Consider the following 18,298-nt stretch of genomic DNA (forward strand, 5'->3'; position numbering starts at 1 on the left):
AGGAGTCCAGCAAAGGCCTGAGGCACAAGCCCAGCAGGCCAGGGCGCACAGACCAGGGCCTGGGGCAGGCGGGTTCTAGCTGCACAGCACATGCATTGGAAAGGACCTAAGCTGTGAGGAAGGTGGCGAGAGGCCAGTGAGACGCAGCAAGGTCACTCAGGAGCCCACGTGTTCCCACACACTGAGCCACCCACGAGCTGGGCAGAGGCCCTGCCCTCCTGGAGCTGACAACCTGGTAGAGTGACCACGGGTGCAGGAACACTGGGAAAGACAGGCAGCGGAGGCAGGGCCAGGGAAGGTCCCACCAGATGCGGGCTAGGGAAGCAGGACCTGGTGCTGCAGGCTGAAGGTTGGGCGAGGCAGAGGACTGCAGACGTCCAGACAGCCAGGGTGGCAAGGGAAAAGGACACAGGGAGAAAGGACGTGGTGCCAGCTCCTCACCACACCCAGGTCAGGAAGAATCTAGAATCTGGGATGCAGAACCCAGCCTCTCTGTCCCGCTGCTGCCCCAGGCAGGGCTTCACGGACCACCTGGAGGGCTCTGCCTGGCTGTGAGGGGAGGGACACGGCAGAACCCTTCAATGCGTGCCTGGCTGCTGCGCTTCTCAGACTTTAAGGTCAGGAAGCCGCCATAATCACAGAAGGAAAAACAGGCGGCAGGTACCACAAAGGTGCTAGTGGAAGGGGAGAGAGGGCTGGGTTCGCGATGTGTCTGAGGAGCCATGTGGATCTGCTGACAGACTGTGTGCGGCTTACAGGGACACAGAAAAGTTAGGGACTCCTGGGCCTCTGGCCCAAGCCACACGAGGGCCCGCCTGCCTCCATACGGGGGCAGTGAGGTACAGAAACAGAACAGAACAAGGCTTTTGTTTTTTTGAGAAAGGGTCCACATTGTCACTGACATGGTTTGGCTGTGTTCCCACCCAAATCTCATCTCCCACAATCCCCATGTGTCATGGGAGGGACCCAGTGGGAGGAAACCAAGTCATGGGGCGTCTTTCCCGTGCTGGAGTCTCACGGGATCTGCCGGGCCGATGAAGGGCAGTTCCCTGCACACGCTCTCTCTTGCCTGCCGCCATGTAAGACGTGACCTTGCTCCTCCTTCGCCTTCCGCCATGATTGTGAGGCCTCCCCAGCCATGTGGAGCTGTGAGTTCACGAAACGTCTTTTTCTTTATAAACTACCCAGTCTTGGGTACTTCTTCATAGCGGTATTAAAATGTTCTAATACAGTCACCCAGGCTGGAGTGCAGTGGTAAGAACATATCTCACTGCAGCCTCTGAGCTTCCAAGTAGCTGGGACTACAGGCACACACCATCACACCCAGCTAAATTTTTTTGTATTTTTGGTAGAGCAGCCTTGCCCAGACTGGTCTGGAACTCCTGAGTTCAAGCAACCTGCCCACCTCAGCCTCCTGAAGTACTAGGATTACAGGTGTGAGCCACCATGCCCTACCAGAGTTAAACAGGTCTTTAGGGAGAAGTCGGCCATAGCTGGGACCAGAGAGACGGAAGGGGAGGCAAAGGAACATGGAGTTTAAGATCTGCCAAGTTTCTTCAATCACGACAAACATAAAGCTTATCATCACCACTGTGAGTGCACAGCTCTGTGGTATTAAGCATGTTTTCAATGTTCTGTAAACGTCATCGCCATCTCCCTCCATAGCTCCTTCCACTGCAGAAACCTGAAACGCTGTTCCTGTTAAACCCCAACTCCCCATCCCCTCCTCCAGCCCCCAGCACCATCCACGGGCTCTGAATCTGATCACCCCGGGGAACCATGCAATGATGACCTTCTTGTGCCTCGCCTTGCTCACTGAGCACAGCGCTCAGTTTTGAGACAGGAGATACTAGAGCATATTCTGTGTACGGATGGCACAGCCCAGAGAGTGAAGACAACCACATGGGAGAGGAAAGTTCCCGAGAGGCCGCAGTGGGATCTGGGGCAGCATAGGACCTCACTGCAGGGCCCTTCACGGGGTGGGGAGTGGGGGTGAGCAGCTCCGTGGAAAGCTGGTTGCAGCTCAGGGGCCCGAGGTGACTCAGGAAAGGCCAAAGCTACTTCCCTTGAGAGGGGAGACCCTGCTCTGGACAGCACAGGCACTTGGGCTGGCTTCCACTCAACCTCCCCCGGGAATGCTCCTCCCAAACCTTCACAAAGGCACAGCAGCTACTTCTCAGAGGCGCCCCAGGGCACATGGGCCCAGCCCTCCAAGACCTGCAGCGGCACTGGCCTGAGCCGAGCCTGCTAAAGGAACCAACCTCCCTGAACCCGACAGCGCTGTGCCCTCTGCTACCCACTGACGGGCAGGGACCGAGCCCTCGGCCATACTCAGCATGTAGCGAACCACCATCAAGCTGAATTAAAGAGCAGCCTCAGCGACTATCACGGTTTATGAAACATAAAAACTAAAGCACGAACAGTCAATGTCCTTAGATTTAATTAAAAGACTGTTCTTTAAAACATAATACAATGGTTGGGCACAATGGGTTCCCACCTGTAATCTCAGCACTTTAGGAGGTCAAGGTGGGAGGATCACTTGAGCCCAGGAGTTCGAGGCTGCAGTGAACTATATGATCTCACCACCACACTCCAGCCTGGGCGACAGAGCAAGACTCTTTCTCTAAAAAAAATAGTAACTCACCGGGTGCAGTGGCTCATGCCTGTAATCTCAGTACTCTGGGAGGCTAAGGCAGGTGGATCACGAGGTCAGGAGTTTGAGACCAGAGTGGCCAACAGACTAAAACCCTGTCTCTACTAAAGATACAACAACAACAAATTAGGCAGGTGTGGTGGGGGTGCCTGTAATCCCAGCTACCGGGGAGGCTAAAGCAGGAGAATCTCTTAAACCCGGGAGGCAGAGGCTGGAGTGAGCCAAGATCACACCACCGCACTCTAGCCTGGGCGACAGAGCAATACTCTATCTCAAAAAAATAGAAATAAAAATAATAACAACAGATAATCATAGGTGAAATGATATGACATCTTCCTTTGCTTTGAAATAAGCCAGAAAAGAAACAAATATGTGTGGGGAGTTGAGGGGCTGAAGGAGGCTGGCGCAGGCCGGCTGGGGCTGTGGAGCCGAGGCTGAAGGAGGCTGGCGCAGGCCGGCTGGGGCTGTGGAGCCGAGGCTGAAGGAGGCTGGCACAGGCCGGCTGGGGCTGTGTGGAGCCGAGGCTGAAGGAGGCTGGCGCAGGCCGGCTGGGGCTGTGTGGAGCCGAGGCTGAAGGAGGCTGGCGCAGGCCGGCTGGGGCTGTGTGGAGCCGAGGGTGAAGGAGGCTGGCACAGGCTGGCTGGAGCTGAGGCTGAAGGAGGCTGGCACAGGCTGGCTGGGGCTGAGGCTGAAGGAGGCTGGCACAGGCTGGCTGGAGCTGAGGCTGAAGGAGGCTGGCACAGGCCGGCTGGGGCTGTGTGGAGCCGAGGGTGAAGGAGGCTGGCACAAGCTGGCTGGAGCTGAGGCTGAAGGAGGCTGGCACAGGCTGGCTGGGGCTGAGGCTGAAGGAGGCTGGCACAGGCCGGCTGGGGCTGTGGAGCTGAGGCTGAAGGAGGCTGGCGCAGGCCGGCTGGGGTTGTGGAGCTGAGGCTGAAGGAGGCTGGCGCAGGCCGGCTGGGGCTGTGTGGAGCCGAGGCTGAAGGAGGCTGGCGCAGGCCGGCTGGGGCTGTGTGGAGCCGAGGCTGAAGGAGACTGGCACAGGCTGGCTGGGGCTGTGGAGCTGGGGCTGAAGGAGGCTGGCGCAGGCCGGCTGGGGCTGTGTGGAGCCGAGGGTGAAGGAGGCTGGCACAGGCTGGCTGGAGCTGAGGCTGAAGGAGGCTGGCACAGGCTGGCTGGAGCTGAGGCTGAAGGAGGCTGGGGCTGTGGAGCTGAGGCTGAAGGAGACTGGCGCAGGCCGGCTGGGGCTGTGGAGCCGAGGCTGAAGGAGGCTGGCACAGGCTGGCTGGGGCTGTGGAGCCGAGGCTGAAGGAGGCTGGCGCAGGCCGGCTGGGGCTGTGTGGAGCCGAGGCTGAAGGAGGCTGGCGCAGGCCGGCTGGGGCTGTGTGGAGCCGAGGCTGAAGGAGGCTGGCGCAGGCCGGCTGGGGCTGTGGAGCTGAGGCTGAAGGAGACTGGCGCAGGCCGGCTGGGGCTGTGGAGCCGAGGCTGAAGGAGGCTGGCACAGGCTGGCTGGGGCTGTGTGGAGCCGAGGCTGAAGGAGGCTGGCGCAGGCTGGCTGGGGCTGTGTGGAGCCGAGGCTGAAGGAGGCTGGCGCAGGCTGGCTGGGGCTGTGTGGAGTCGAGGCTGAAGGAGGCTGGCACAGGCCGGCTGGGGCTGTGGAGCTGAGGCTAAAGTAGACTGGCACAGGCTGGCTGGGGCCTTGGGGCTGCAGCTGGGCTCCACTCTCAGCCTCCTGCTCACTGCTCACATGTGCTGCGTGCCGGACACGTCAGAAATAAAACCTTCCTCTGGGCACTCACACCGGAACTTGCGCGTGGGACCCAGGGCTGTGCTCCAGCTGATACACCCGCCACCACTCGTGTCAGTCTTCTCCCCACCCACGGCGGACACAGGTCGAAGAAATCAAGTTTATTCAGCCAGAATTCAAACTACACGTCTGTCGCAAATAGAGTCATCATACCTTTGAATTTCACTAGAACGTCCATGAGGCTGAGCATACGGCCTTTCCTGGCCTTTCCACTGCTCGTGCGGTCGGCCTGTGTCCTCTCTGGAAAGTCTCCCTGCACCCCCACCACCCAGCTGCCAGAACAAGCAGCTTCGGGCCCGCTGGGGAATTCAGTTCTGCTATTAGCACTAGGCAGGTACTCCACAAACATTTTTTACCAGAAGTTTTAAGATCATTCAATTTGGCCGGGTGCGGTGGCTTATGCCAGGAAGCCCAGCACTTTGGGAGGCTAAGGCAGGTGGATCACTTGAGGTCAGGAGTTCAAGACCAGCTCGGCAAACATGGTAAAGCCCCGTCTCTACCAGATATACAAAAAATTAGCCAGGCATGGTCGCAGGTGCCTACAGGCTGAAGCAGAAGAATCGCCTGAACCTGGCAGGCAGAGGTTGCAGTGAGCTGAGATCACATCACTGCACTCTAGCCTGTGCGACAGAGCGAGACCCCATCTCAAAAAAGAAATAAAAATAAAAAAATGAATAAAATCATTCAGTTCCTAGAAAGGTATCATTGCAAAGGAAAAACATATTCAAAAGTTAAGCAGGATTTTCCACTTTTCCAAAAAAATTCAGACCACCAAGGAAAAAAAGCCGCCTTAGCCTCAGCACTGCGTTCACAACGCCCCAAATAGCAGCGCACTCTGAGCAACCTGAGAGCCAGGAGAGGCGGCTCCCAACTCTGCAGGGAGGGTTTCATTTCTGCCCCCGTGTGTGACACTTACAGCCAGTGAGAGGTTTTATCAATAAAATCAAAGGCCACAGCCAAGCTATTCCAGAGCTGTGCCCGCCCCTCCCACATGACCAAACCCGACTCCTCTCAGGGACTTTCCAGAGCTCTCAAAGGGTGCAGCCAGGGACTTTCCACCCTGCGTGCCTGCCGGGCCGCGTGGCGCCCCAGCCCGGGGGCTGGCTATGGTTCCTGGCCCTCAGCCGGATGCCTTCATAACTGTCAAAGTTGCATCCCATGAGCCTGGAGGTGGCGGGGACCCCGGAGGACTCGGGGTCCAGTGCAGGGCTGGGAACTGTGACCCAACCTGTCCCTCAGAGGGTAGCATAGCACACAGCACCCCTACTCCCTACACCTAGCTGGTGCCCTCACGCTCCCAGGGAGACCCTGACCCTGGGCAACCTGCCCAGGAAGCCATGCCCCTTGCAGACAGCACTGGGTGATGACCAAGCTGCAGGTCTCTTTAGAAGAGCAGGGCTGGGCGGATGACGTCATGCACCGCAGCCGCTCGTGCAGCAGACCCGCGCAGGAGCCTAGAAAGTCTGGCGTCACACTTCGTGGCTGCGGGCGGTCTGACGTCTCTGCCCACAGAGGTTGGAGTCTCACTCCGGGGCAGTGCCCTGGAGCTCCAGCTCCATGTCCAGGACTCAGTCCCTGTGCTAGGGAGGAAAGCACACTCCCTTGTCCACCCCAGATGCAGCCAGGCGGTTCTGAAAAAATGAAACCCGGAGCCCGAAGACCACAAAGCAGAGTATGTCAAAAGATCGAGGGAGGCGTGGCCAGGCCTGTGGGGCAGGAGTGGGAAAGGAGAAACCCACAATAACGCAGGTCCAACTCCAAACCCAACGGGCCACACCCCAGGGTCCAGCTGAGCAGGACACCCCAGCCCCTGCCTGGGCAGGAAACTCTCCTAAGTGCAGACAGCCAGGTTCCAAGCAAACAGCCCTCACAGCCTCACCAACCTGGGGCCGGACGGATGGCATCAAGGTGCCTCCTCTCTTTGAGGTTCCGATTACGACTCAGTACTCATAGAGCAGTAACCCTTGCCCCTCCATTCTACTTCCTGTCTCCATGGATGTGACCACTCCCAGGACGTCACGTAAGTGGAATCACAGAGGATTTGTCCTTCGGTGGCTGGCTCGTTCCACTCAGTACAATGCCCTCAGAGTTCATCTCCGGGGAGCATGTGTCTGAATCTTCTTCCTTTCTGAGGCTGAATCACATGCCACCAAGTGCACAGATCACACTTTCCACATTTATCCATTCATCCGTGGACACTGGGCTGCCTCTACCTGTGGGCTCTGTGGACAGCGTTACTCCCGGAATCCTGCGCAAGGATCCCAGAGGGACACTACTTAAAGGGCACTCATTACGATGAGAAAGAAGACTGCATGGCGTGGCGAGCTGCAGAGGCCTAGATCAGCTCTCTCAGCACCTCCTGGCCTCTGCACTACAGGTTAGGTTTCCAAATGCCATGAAACCCCCAATATGCCAATGCAGGAAGGTGAGCCCGCCTCGCCTGGCACACAGGGACAAATGTGTCCATTTCCAAATGAAGTACGGGCCGCTGCCTATGTTGCTGGCTGCGACCACAGGACTAATGTGTCCATTATTTCTGCTATCTCCAGTGTCAACACAATTCAAAATAAGAAATCCTTTGTGGACACAAGAGACACAACAAACCCCCCAGCAAACCCAACAGCTGCAGTCCCGGCGCACAGCGACCTGCCCGCCGTTCCTGGGCAATGCTACTGCTTCGATAACCACGGCCTTCCCGGGGCTCATATGGGCATCTCCCACCCTCACAGCCACCCACGATCAACAGACAAGAAACCCGAGGCATAGACAGGGCTGGCACCTCGCTGGAGGCCACACGGCCCCGGCTCCATGCTGCAGCTCTGTGCTCTACACTACGTGTGTTGCTTTTTTTTTTTTTTGAGACAAAGTCTCGCTTTGTCACCAGGCGCCAGGCTGGAGTGTAGTGGCGCAATCTCAGCTCACTGCAATCTCTGCCTCCCGCGTTCAAGCAATTCCCCTGCCTCAGCCTCCCGAGTAGCTGGGACTACAGGCGCACGTCACCACGCCCGGTTAATTTTTGTATTTTTTAGTAGAGACGGGACTTCACCATGTTGGCCAGGATGGCCTCAATCTCTTGACCTCATGATTCGCCTGCCTCCGCCTCCCAAAGTGCTGGGATTACAGGCGTAAGTCACCATGCCCGGCCCACTACGTGTTTCTAAATGGACACTCGCTAAGGAGCAGCTCTGTCTTTTCCTCCACAGACGTCGGACAGGCTTCAGCCCCAGCACGAGGAAAGTACAAGCCAAGGTCATAACTGCTTCGGGGGGGGACGACCCCTGACTGCTGGGACTTCTGTCACCATGCAACACGCAGGCTCTGAAGAACCGCCCGACTTTACCTCATACTCCTTCAGGGTCCCCTTCCAGGTGCACCCATCACTGGGACAGACGGCCGGCAGGCTCTCCACCTCCCTTCGGGCAGCATTATCTGGGAAGGCCTAGGGAGAGAAACAGCCCTCAGGTTAAACCTCCTCCCGGCCTCCCCGCTGAAACCGAGGAACACAGGGCCACGCATCCAAACCAAACCAACTCCGTGTCGCGCCACCTTCCCAGGCCACCCTAGGAGCGAGGACTTTCTGAGGACTGACTCACCTTGATGCCAAAGTTTCCAAGCCCTAAACTTCCCAAGTCTGCTAAGGGACAACTTCTGGCTGCATTGTGTTTTTTTTCAGAAAGGGTCTTACTTTGTAACCCAGGTTGGAGTGCAGTGGCATGATCTTGGCTCACTGCAACCTCCGTCCCCCAGGTTCAACTGATCCTCCCACCTCAGCCTCCCGAATGGCTGGAACTATAGGCATGCGCCACCATGCCCGGCTAAGTTTTTGTATCTCTGGTAGACATGGGGTTTCGTCATGTTGCCCAGGCTGGTCTCGAACTCCTGAGCTCAGGCAATTCACCTGCCTTGACCTCCCAAAGTGCTGGGATTACAGCCACCATGACCAGCCAACTTCTGGCTTCTAAAGCGTCACTTGGCCACTGGTGTGTTCTGTTTTGCTTTCCAGAGACAGGGTCTTGCTCTGTTGCCCAGGCTGTAGTGGGGTGGTGTGATCACAGCCAACTGCAGCCTCTATCTCCTGGGCTTAAGCAATCCTCCCACCTCAGCCTCCCACGTAGCTGGGACTAAAGGCACGTGCCAACCACACCCAGCTAAGTTGTTGTTGTTGGGGTTTTTGTTTTGTTTTGTTTTGTTTGAGATGGAGTCTTGCTCTGTTGCCCAGGCTGGAGTACAGTGGCATGATCTTGACTCACTGGAACTGCCACCTCCCAGGTTCAAGCAATCCTCCTGCCACAGCCTCCCAAGTAGCTGGGACTACAGGTGCACGCCACCACACCTGGCTAATTTTTGTATGTTTAGTAGTGATGGGGTTACACCATGTGGGCCAGGCTGGTCTCAAACTCCTGACCTCAGGTGATCCACCCACCTCGGCCCCCCAAAGTGCTGGGATTACGAGTATGAGGGACTGTGCCCAGTCCCTACTAAGTTTTTAATTTTTCACAGAGACAAGGTCTCACTATGTTGCCCAGGCTGGTCTCAAACTCCTGGACTCAAGCGATCCTCCTGCCTGGGCCTCCCAAAGTGCTGGGATTACAGCTGTGAGCCACTGTGCCCGGCCCCACCCATGTCATTAAAGGAAATTCCGAGACGTTTTCTGTTCAACATTTTTAGCTTCAAGATATTTTACTTACCGAACTGCTTTCTAAAATAGAAATGCCTTCTTCATATATGCCCTCGTGAACACACGCGGCACAGTTCTGAGGCCCAGAGCTAGTGGGGCAAAAAAGAAATGCCCACTATGAAATGTGATGCAAAACATAAATGAACACCATTTGCTTCAGTTCAAAAACCTAACTCCACACCATGGTTTCTTTAAACCTTCTCATCTTTAACAAAACCAACAGCAAGCATATGTTAACTGTACATTTTTTTTAACCCCCAGGATTCACAGTACAATGTTTTTAAAGATTTAAAGTAGATGAGAAGATCTGAATCCTGACAGGAGTACTCAGGGCATGACCTCCCGAGGCCAAATCATTCCCGGTGTGTGAACGAGACCTCCCTACAAAGCCAAGGACGCCCGCTGCAGGAACTCAGGTGCTGCACAGCTGCGCTGACCTGCAGAGGCCACGCCTCTCAGACCGCTCCTCAGCTGCCTAGAGCAGCCAGAAAGGGAGCAGGAGGCGGAGCTTTCAACTTGCTAGTACTCATAGTAAAAATAATAAAAAGGTAAAATTAACTGTAATGATCGTTATATTTAACCCCATGTATCCAAAACAGTATTTCAAATTGCTATTTTAAAATGATTAATTTTCATTCTTCGTGTTGAACCTCCGAAAGCCAGGCAGTACCGACACTGGAGCACATCTAAGCCGAACCCGGCCGCGCTGGGAGCTACCAGGCTGGGCAGTGTGGCTCAGAAGCCAGCGCAGCCTGCCGGCCCCTCCTCCCGGCCCCCGGGCCCCGCGCACCTGAGGATGCTGGCCAGGCAGAAGGAGCAGTAGCGGTGGCCGCACTGCGCCTGGAAGGGCCTTCGCAGGACGTTTCTGCAGGCGGAGCACAGGTACTTGGCTTCCAGTTTGGTCCCCAGGAGGGTCTTGGAGAAGCCGGGCTGTAGCAACTCCAGGGAGCCAGGGGGGGTCACGCTAGCGGCAGCCATGAGAGCTGTGACCCCCACGAACGACAAAGCCCTAAGGAAGAACGCACAGCATGCTACATCTCAATTCCAGAACAGTCCTCCTGAGAGAACACCAAACCGATCGGTAGCAGGCAAGGGTGAGGGGTCAGGTCCCCACTGACCTGCGGACAAGACTGAGAGGCAGAGCCGCAGAGCTTCAGAGAGCCTTGGAGACCCTCGAGTCCCATCTCCCGCCGCTAGCATGGAAACTAGGGCTCAGTGAGGGTGAGGACCACACAGCTGGCGTCCACACACCCAACCCACAGCTCAAAGAGGCAGGGACACACGGGCTTCCTGCCACTCACCCCTCATTCCCAGCTAGGGGCGCAGGCTGTCCTCCTGTTAATACTAACCATCAGAGGTTCTCAAGACTAGGCTGTCAGTCCCGCCATGTAATAAGCATGTTCTAGAGTGGTGGACACCTTCTAAAGCGTATCTCACCAAACCCACTGGGCAGCAGATGCCCACCTGCCGGCACTCAGGCTCTAGAGGCACTTGGGAGAGAGCCATGCCACCAGAGCAGCCCTGGGGCAGGAGTGCAGCCACCTGGGGCTGGCCGGTGCAAGCTCCCTCTCACTACTACCACGTTTCCCCACTGCAGACGACGCACACGGCCTTCAGAGTCCTCCGTGTGCCAGCCCTGCCCTGGCGCCTGCTGTCCACCGGAACTCAGTAAGCCTCACCAAGGCGGCCACGGATGGCCTCAGCACCCTGCACCATGCCCTCTCCTCTGCCTCTCTAACCACCAAGGCCACTCTGTGCCGTGCCCACTCTCCCTGCCTCTCTGAGCACCGTCCAGCCACCCCTGCACCCCACCCTTCCTCCTGGATTAACTGGGGTTCTTCTTCCCTCAGCCTCCAGGGCGGAGACTCCGCGGGGCTCCACTCTCCTTACAGAGCACCCTCAGGAGGGCCTCTCTCCCCGGCCATCACGGAGCTCCTGCTGTATGGGGAGGGGCCTGCTCAGGCCTGGGCTCATGCGGAGGACAGAGGAAGGGAACAATGAGGATGTCTAGACCCACTCACCGGGCAGAGTGGGCAGACAGGGAGGGCAAGCAGTCACCCAGCACACCAAGGGTTTCCTCGAGGCCTCACTCTGTCTCTCGGCTCCCGGCATCAACACCACCCATGAGGCTTCTCGGGAAAGCCAGAGTCCTTTAGAAGGGCAGGCGGGTGAGCGAGGACGACCACCTACAAATCTCCAAATCACACTTTCTCCTGTCAGCATTTTCACGAGAAAAAGGGGAGACAGGCACTCAGTCCCCTGCAAGCCCTGTAAGCAGTTTGGGTAAAGCTTGAGTCCAAAGACCTCAAAGCTTCTGGCTGAAGTGAAGTTAGTTCACATGTGCTGGCCCCACGAAGCACAGGGAACTTCCAGGCCCAGACACCCATGAGAACAGACTCAAACACACTGGACGGCAACCATGGAGGCTCCCCAGGTAGCAACGGGAGTTTGCAGATGAGAGGCAGACCAGGCATGTCCACAGCCTCGCACCCGGAACCAGGCCACGGCAACCATGGAGGCTCCCCAGGTAGCAACGGGGGCTGCGGACGAGAGAGGCAGACACACGCGTGTCCACAGCCTCACACGGGGAACCAGGCTGGGCCTGAGGACCTGGAACCTGCTGCTCCCTGGCAACGGCCTCCAGCGTCTTCCCGTGTTCCCCATGGAACATGCCTCACCTGGTGCTCAGCTGCTAGGCTCCTTCCAACAGCAGCCTGTAGGCCAAGCCAGCTCTAGGTATGCTCTGCACCCCCCAGTCCCAGCCCGAGAGCCCAGTGAAAGCAGGTGGGACTGGGGGCATCTCTCTAGCAGGAAAGCAGTCTTATTTCAGGGAACTGGGGACAGCCAGGGAGGGGCTTCCAGTGCCACCCACATGGCAGGGGCTCACTCCTAGAAGGTGGACTCCAGGCAGGGCAACCTGGGAATGGGGAGGAGGAAGAATAGGGCATGGTGTCGGCTGCAATCCCCAGGAGGCAGCTCAGGGAGGCAGGGACTGACAGGGAGGCCTGGCCTGAGGTGGAGGGTGGCCTCCAGAGTCCTCTCCCCAGAGGGCAACCCTCAGGATGGCATTTTATTTACTTAAGGAACGACTTCTCAGAACCATTCCAACTTTTTTTTCCTGAGACAGTCTCACGCTCTATCGCCCAGCCTGGAGTGTAGTGGCATAATCTTGGCTCACTGCAACCTCTGCCTCCTGGGTTCAAGCAATTCTGCCTCAGCCTCCCAAGCAGCTGTGACACAGGTGTGCGACACCACGCCCAGCTAATTTTTTTGTATTTTTAGTAGAGATGGGGTTTCACCATGTTGGCCAGGATGGTCTCAATCTCTTGACTTCATGATCTGCCCATCCTGGCCTCCCAAAGTGCTGAGCCACTGTACCTGGCCAATTTTTTTGTAATTTTTAGATGAGGTTTCACCATGTTGGCCACGCTGGTCTTGAACTCCTGGCCTCACGTGACCCACTGACCTCGGCCTCCCAATGTGCTGGGATTCCAGATGGGAGCCACTGTGCCCAGCCCATTCCAACATTCAAAAAACAAACCCATTTTCCCTTTTTCCTCCAGGAAGGACAGTGGATACTGACTGCTCTGTGCCAGGACACTAGCCCCAAAATGGGAACCTTGCTATGCTACTGGAGCCTGACTGATGCCTCCAGGCAGGTCAGCTCAGCCACAGGCCCTAACACCGCACACCTGCTCTGCTGTCTTTCCAAGGCCCAAGTTGCCAAAAGAGTGTCCTGGAAGCTTTGGGTCACTTGCATCCTTGAAGAAGCATGGACCCATCCACCAGCCAGAGCGGCAGCAGGTAGGCTGTGGCCACAGCAGTGAAGAAAACAAAGTCCCACAACGTGGCCCTGACACAGCAGCGTGGGTCACCTGGTCCCAGGACTGCTCGCCTGAGAGTGGCTGACCTTTCCCAGCAGGCCCAGGGTTGGCAAGTCTCAGAAAGAACCAAGAGGCCAGAACACTGCTGAGGCCCTTCCCTCATCCTCTCACCTCTGCTCGGTTGCTGCCTCAGAATGAGGTCTCCCTCTTCCCAGCTTTCAGAACTGCTCCGCCATTCACCAGGGTTTGTCACCTACAAACCCGGGAGGCTTTCATTTTTTACAAACGGGCTCGCTATGTTGCCCTAGCTGGAATACACTAACCATTCACAGGCATGATCGCCGCATACTACAGGCTGGAACTCCTGGGCTCAAGCGATCCTCCCACCAGTCTTTCAAGTGGCTGGGACTACAGGTGAGCGCGCCTCCACACCCCAGCTAACCAGGATGCTTTCTGAGCCATTCCTTGTCCAATCACAGGCCAATCCCACTGGCTCTGCCCTCCACGCTGCCAGCACTGGCCCCTTCTCTGGCCTCCACCCTGCCCTCTGCTCCTCCTTCACATCCACATCAGAAAGACACCCCTCACTGAGGGCTCCTCAAGAGCATCCTGAGCACTGAGAAGGCAACCCCGCCACAGGGTTTAGCCCCATCTGGCCTCGTCCCCACCCCGTCCTCAGGACGCCCCTGATCCCCCCACTCTCCTCTGTTTCCTGAATGCACTGAACCCTGAACACCTTTGCCCTGCTTGGAAGAGACCCCAGTGCTGGTACCTGTGGATGGGCACACCTGCCCCATGGCAACCCTGAGGTGGGCCTAAGAAACCTGTGCCCAGGACAAGGCCCAGCAGCCTTCCAAGACTTGTCTCCAACCTCCATGTAATGTCCCCAGATCTCACAAAGTAGAAGGAAAGTTTACCTGTAAACCCTGAAAAAGGGCCACCACCAGCTGGGTGAGGTGGCTCACACCTGTCATCCCAGCACTTTGGGAGGCTCAGGCGGTGGATCACCTGAGGTCAGGAGTTCAAGACCAGGCTGGCCAACATGGTGAGACCCTGTCTCTACTAAAAGTACAAAAAATTAACCAGGCATTGTGGTGTAAGCCTGTAATCCCAGCTACTTGGGAGGCTGAGGCAGGAGAATCACTTGAACCTGGGAGGCGGAGGTTGCAGTGAGCCGAGATTGTGCCAGTGCACTCCAGCCTGAGCAACAGAGTAAGCCCGTCCGAAAAACACACACAACAAAACAAAACAAATAGAAAAATACAAAAAATTAGCCAGGTGTGATGGTGTGCACCTGTGGTCCCAGCTACTCAGAAGGCTGAGGTGGGAGGATCACTCCAGCCCAGGAGGAGGAGGTTGCAGTGAGCCCAGGTTCCCAACATAGAGCGTGGCCTCCAACCCCCACCCCCACGCCTCCCTCTCCTCCGCCACAGACACTCCTCACAGGCATGGCCTCACATGACCATCATGTTGTCCTCACACAGTGGGAGGGGCAGGGATCATTATTCCTGTTTCCAGATGAAAACACAATCCCAGAAAGCCAGGCCACAGTAGGGAGCCCGGTCCAAGGCCCCTGAGGTCCCACTGAGGACCACACTGCACTCGGGGGTTCTTTGTGCTTAGAGACTCCTTAAGTATTTTATTTGAATCTCATTTATAAATATATTTTAAGAACTAACGAAAACCATCACGAAGACTCAAAAGTGCTACACCAAAACTTTACCACACTTCTGAAAGTACCCCAATCTGTTCCCACTCTGGAATAAAACTTGAGGTCAGGTGCGGTGGCTCACACCTATAATCCCAGCACTTTAGGAGGCCAAGACAGGTGGGTCATGAGGTCAAGAGATTGAGACCATCCTGGCCAACAAGGTGAAACCCCGTCTCTACTAAAAATACAAAAATTGGGCCAGGCGAGATGGCTCACGTCTATAATCCTTGCACTTTGGGAGGCTGAGGCGGGTGGATCACGAGGTCAGGAGATCGAGACCAGTCTGGCAAACATGGTGAAACCCTGTCTCTATTAAAAATACAAAAAAGGTAGCCAGGCGTAGTGATGGGTGAGACTCTATCTCTAAATAAATAAATATCTTTTTTTTTTGAGACGGAGTTTCGCTCTTGTTCCCCAGGCTGGAGTGCAATGGCGCGATCTCGGCTCACCACAACCTCCGCCTCCTGGGTTCAGGCAATTCTCCTGCCTCAGCCTCCCGAGTAGCTGGGATTACAGGCACGCGCCACCGTGTCCAGCTAAGTTTTTGTATTTTCAGTAGAAACGGGGTTTCACCATGTTGACCAGGATGGTCTCGATCTCTTGACCTCGTGATCCACCCGCCTTCGCCTCCCAAAGTGCTGGGATTACAGGCGTGAGCCACCGCACCCGGCCATAAATAAATATCTTTAAAAAAAATACAAAAATTAGCTGGGCGTGGTGGCATGCGCCCGTAGACCCAGATCCCTGGGAGGCTGAGGCAGGAGAATTGCTTGAACCTGGGAGGCAGAGATTGCAGTGAGTCGAGATCGTGCCACTGCACTCCAGCGTGGGCAACAAGATGTAAAACCCTGTCTCAAAATAAATAAATAAAATTATAATTTTAGATGTAACCCCATCTTTTTCAGGCTGAACATAATACCAAATAGAAGCTTGGTAACAACCTAAACTCCTAACAATTGTCTATACAAAAGTATCAAACGCGTGTGGCAGGAGAGGAGCTCCTGAAGCTTACAAGCGTTCATGCACAACACATTTAGTTTCTCTTATTAAAAAGTAGGGCTGTTAACAGGGAGAGAGACTGAGTCACAGTGCAGTAATTCTGTCCCTTCAAGATCAGCAGGGTCGGTTCTCAGGCTGTTTCCCTTGGCTCGACCCGGACAGGACTCCCTCCTCCTCCAAGCCCCATCTTCACGAGCTGTGCACCCCGAGCGTGGGCTTGGCGCTCTTCCGCACGGACCCTCAGCCCTCAGGACCTCAAATGACAACTCCCAACACCCAGCTCTGGCCCCGACCGTTCCCTGACCCCAGGCTGCACGCGGCCACCTCCCGAGAGCCCATGGGTGCCGTGACTCCCTCGCCTTGGCCTAGCGAGCGCCAGCCTTCGGCTGCTCGGGCCAGATTCTTGCACATCCCACCCCCTTTTTCTCGGCTCCCCCTTCCACACACACCCCTGCTACCGCCAGGCCCGGGCCCGTCCGCCGCAGCCCACCCCGGCACCGGCTCCCGCGGCCCTCCCGGCAGCCAAGGGGACTTTTCACCCAGGCTCAGACCGGGTCTCCCCTTCGCTCCGCAGGAAGGCAGCGGGGCCGGCTCCGCCCCCGGCCCCACGGGTTTTCCCCGACCCGCCCGGGCACGCAGCCCAGGGGGGCGCGGGGCTTCGGGGACTTCAGGGGCCCACACCTGAGCGTGGCCGGGGCGACAGGGCGCGGGGGAGGGGCGGGCCCGGGCAGCCCACGGGCCTCAGGCGAGGCTGGGACCCGCGACCCCGCGCGAGACCCCCGGCCGGGCCCCCGCGCTGCTCCGAGGACGGCCGCGCGCGTTCGCGAACTTTCCCGCGCCGGCCCCGCTCGGACTTGGTTTCCGGCCCAGCCGCTCAGAGAAATCCCCTCGGGCCGGCCCCGCCCCCGCCCCCGCCCCCGCCCCCGCTCCCGCACCGGCCCGCGGTCTTCCTGAGAGGCGGCTGGGCCCGCGCCCGTGCCCGCGCCCAATCCCGCACCCAACCCCGAGCCCGCGCCCGCGCCCGACCCCGCGCTCGCCTCACCCAACGGTCGCCGCGCGCCCGGGCCCCGCCACCGCCCCCGACGCCGCCGCTCCGCTGATGGACGGACACGGGAGCCAACCATAGAAAGCCATGGCGAGCGCCATTGGCCAGATCCCGCCCCGCCCCCGACCGCACCTGACGGACTGAGGCGGCAGCCAACGAGCGAGCCCGCAGGAACCGCAGCGGGCTCCGATTGGTCCGCGCTGAGACGGCGTGTGTACTGAAGCCGCTCTCTGCTTTGGGCTGTAGGATCAGGCGCTGGTGCGGGGCTGCGCCGCGGAGGCCGCGGCAATTGGGTCCGCGCGGGTCCCTTCCCCGGCTGCGGCGAGGCCGTCCCTTCCCCTCCCGCGGCCCCGCGCGGAGACCCCTGCCGCAGACCCGAGAGGAGAGCCGGGAGCCCAGGCCGGGCGGGACCGGTTCCCACGAGGCGAGCGGCGCGGGGCGCGGGGCTCTGGCGGGGCGGCCGCACCTGCCGGACACCCGCGGGTCCCTCGGCCTCCCCCGGTGCGGGGCGCAGAGCGGAGCGTCCGTTCGGGGTACATTTATGAGAAACAGGACCGAAAGAATACTGCACACGTGTGTAAGGTATCGAGGATACGCGTCTCCTTTCGGGGTGAGGAACGCCCCGCAGCAGACAGTGGCGACGGTGGCCCGAGGCGGCCAGCCTGCTCATCCGCTGCGTTGTGCGCGTTTATTTTATTTTTATTTTGAGACAGAGTCTCCCTGTCGCCCAGGCTGGAGTGCAGTGGCGCGGTCTCGGCTCACTGCAACCTCCTTCTCCCGGGTTCAAGCGACTCTCCTGCCTCAGCCTCCCGACTCCCTGGGATTACAGGCGCGCGCCGCCACGCCTGGCTAATTTTTGTATTTTTAGGGGAGGCTTGGTTTCACCATATTGGCCAGGCTGGTCTCCATCTCCTGACCTCGTGATCCGTCCGCCTCGGCCTCCCAAAGTGCGGGATTACAGGCGTCAGCCACTGCGCCCGGCCTTATTATTAATATTTTGAGACTGAGTCTCACTCTGTCGCCAGGCTGGAGTGCAGTCTCGCAGTCTCTGCTCACTGCAACCTCTACCTCCCGGGTTCAAGTGATGCTCCTGTCTCAACCTCCTGAGTAGCTGGGATTACAGGCACGCCACTACCACGCTCAGCTAATTTTTGTATTTTTAGTAGAGACAGGGTTTCACCATGTTGGCCAGGCTGGTTTTGAACTCCCGACCTAAAGTGAAAACACAACCTGTGGCCTCCAGACACACAAATGAAAACAGTGACTGTCCTGGGAGTCCTGCGGGCTTCACGGGGGAGGCACTGCCGTCATCTGCCCAGGAGAAGGGGGCTGCAGCAGGCTCTCTGCTGGTGCACGGGCTGCCACTGAACAGGTGGTAACCTGCTCTCCAGCCAGCGTTTGGTGAAATGGAGACCTTTCTCCCCACTTTGCAGAAAAGGAAACATTCACCGTGAACAAGGGGAACCCTTGTGTGGCTGGTGCTGTCCCCAGGGGACAAAAAGAAAAAAGGCCGAGCGAGGTGGCTCACGCCTGTCACCCCAACACTTTGGGAGACCGAGGCAGGTGGATCACCTGAGGTCAGAG

General features: G+C 57.7%; 1 protein-coding gene across 6 annotated transcripts in view; it reads right to left on the reverse strand.

The window, feature by feature from the left end:
- The window catches only part of TRAF2 (TNF receptor associated factor 2), a 33,601-nt gene extending 16,867 nt beyond the window's left edge, over window positions 1-16,734 (reverse strand). The window contains exons 1-6 of one of the 6 annotated variants that reach the window (XM_064366049.1): window positions 16,712-16,733; window positions 11,157-11,348; window positions 10,254-10,328; window positions 9,926-10,166; window positions 9,146-9,224; window positions 7,798-7,896 (exon numbers count right to left, since the gene is read on the reverse strand). In XM_064366049.1, coding sequence (XP_064222119.1) covers window positions 7,798-7,896; window positions 9,146-9,224; window positions 9,926-10,166; window positions 10,254-10,328; window positions 11,157-11,247 — 585 coding nt within the window. In that variant the 5' untranslated portion in view covers window positions 11,248-11,348; window positions 16,712-16,733. Of the gene's footprint in view, window positions 1-7,797; window positions 7,897-9,145; window positions 9,225-9,925; window positions 10,167-10,253; window positions 10,335-11,156; window positions 15,295-16,711 lie in introns of those variants that run through there. The other 5 variants (XM_064366047.1, XM_064366052.1, XM_064366050.1 and 2 more) reach the window with 5 other exon arrangements.
- Between the last annotated feature and the right edge of the window lie 1,564 nt (window positions 16,735-18,298).

This window comes from Aotus nancymaae, unplaced genomic scaffold, assembly GCF_030222135.1.
Source record: "Aotus nancymaae isolate 86718 unplaced genomic scaffold, 86718_ANA_hifiasm-v0.15.2.pri h1tg000063l, whole genome shotgun sequence".
NCBI classification, from domain to species: domain Eukaryota; kingdom Metazoa; phylum Chordata; class Mammalia; order Primates; family Aotidae; genus Aotus; species Aotus nancymaae.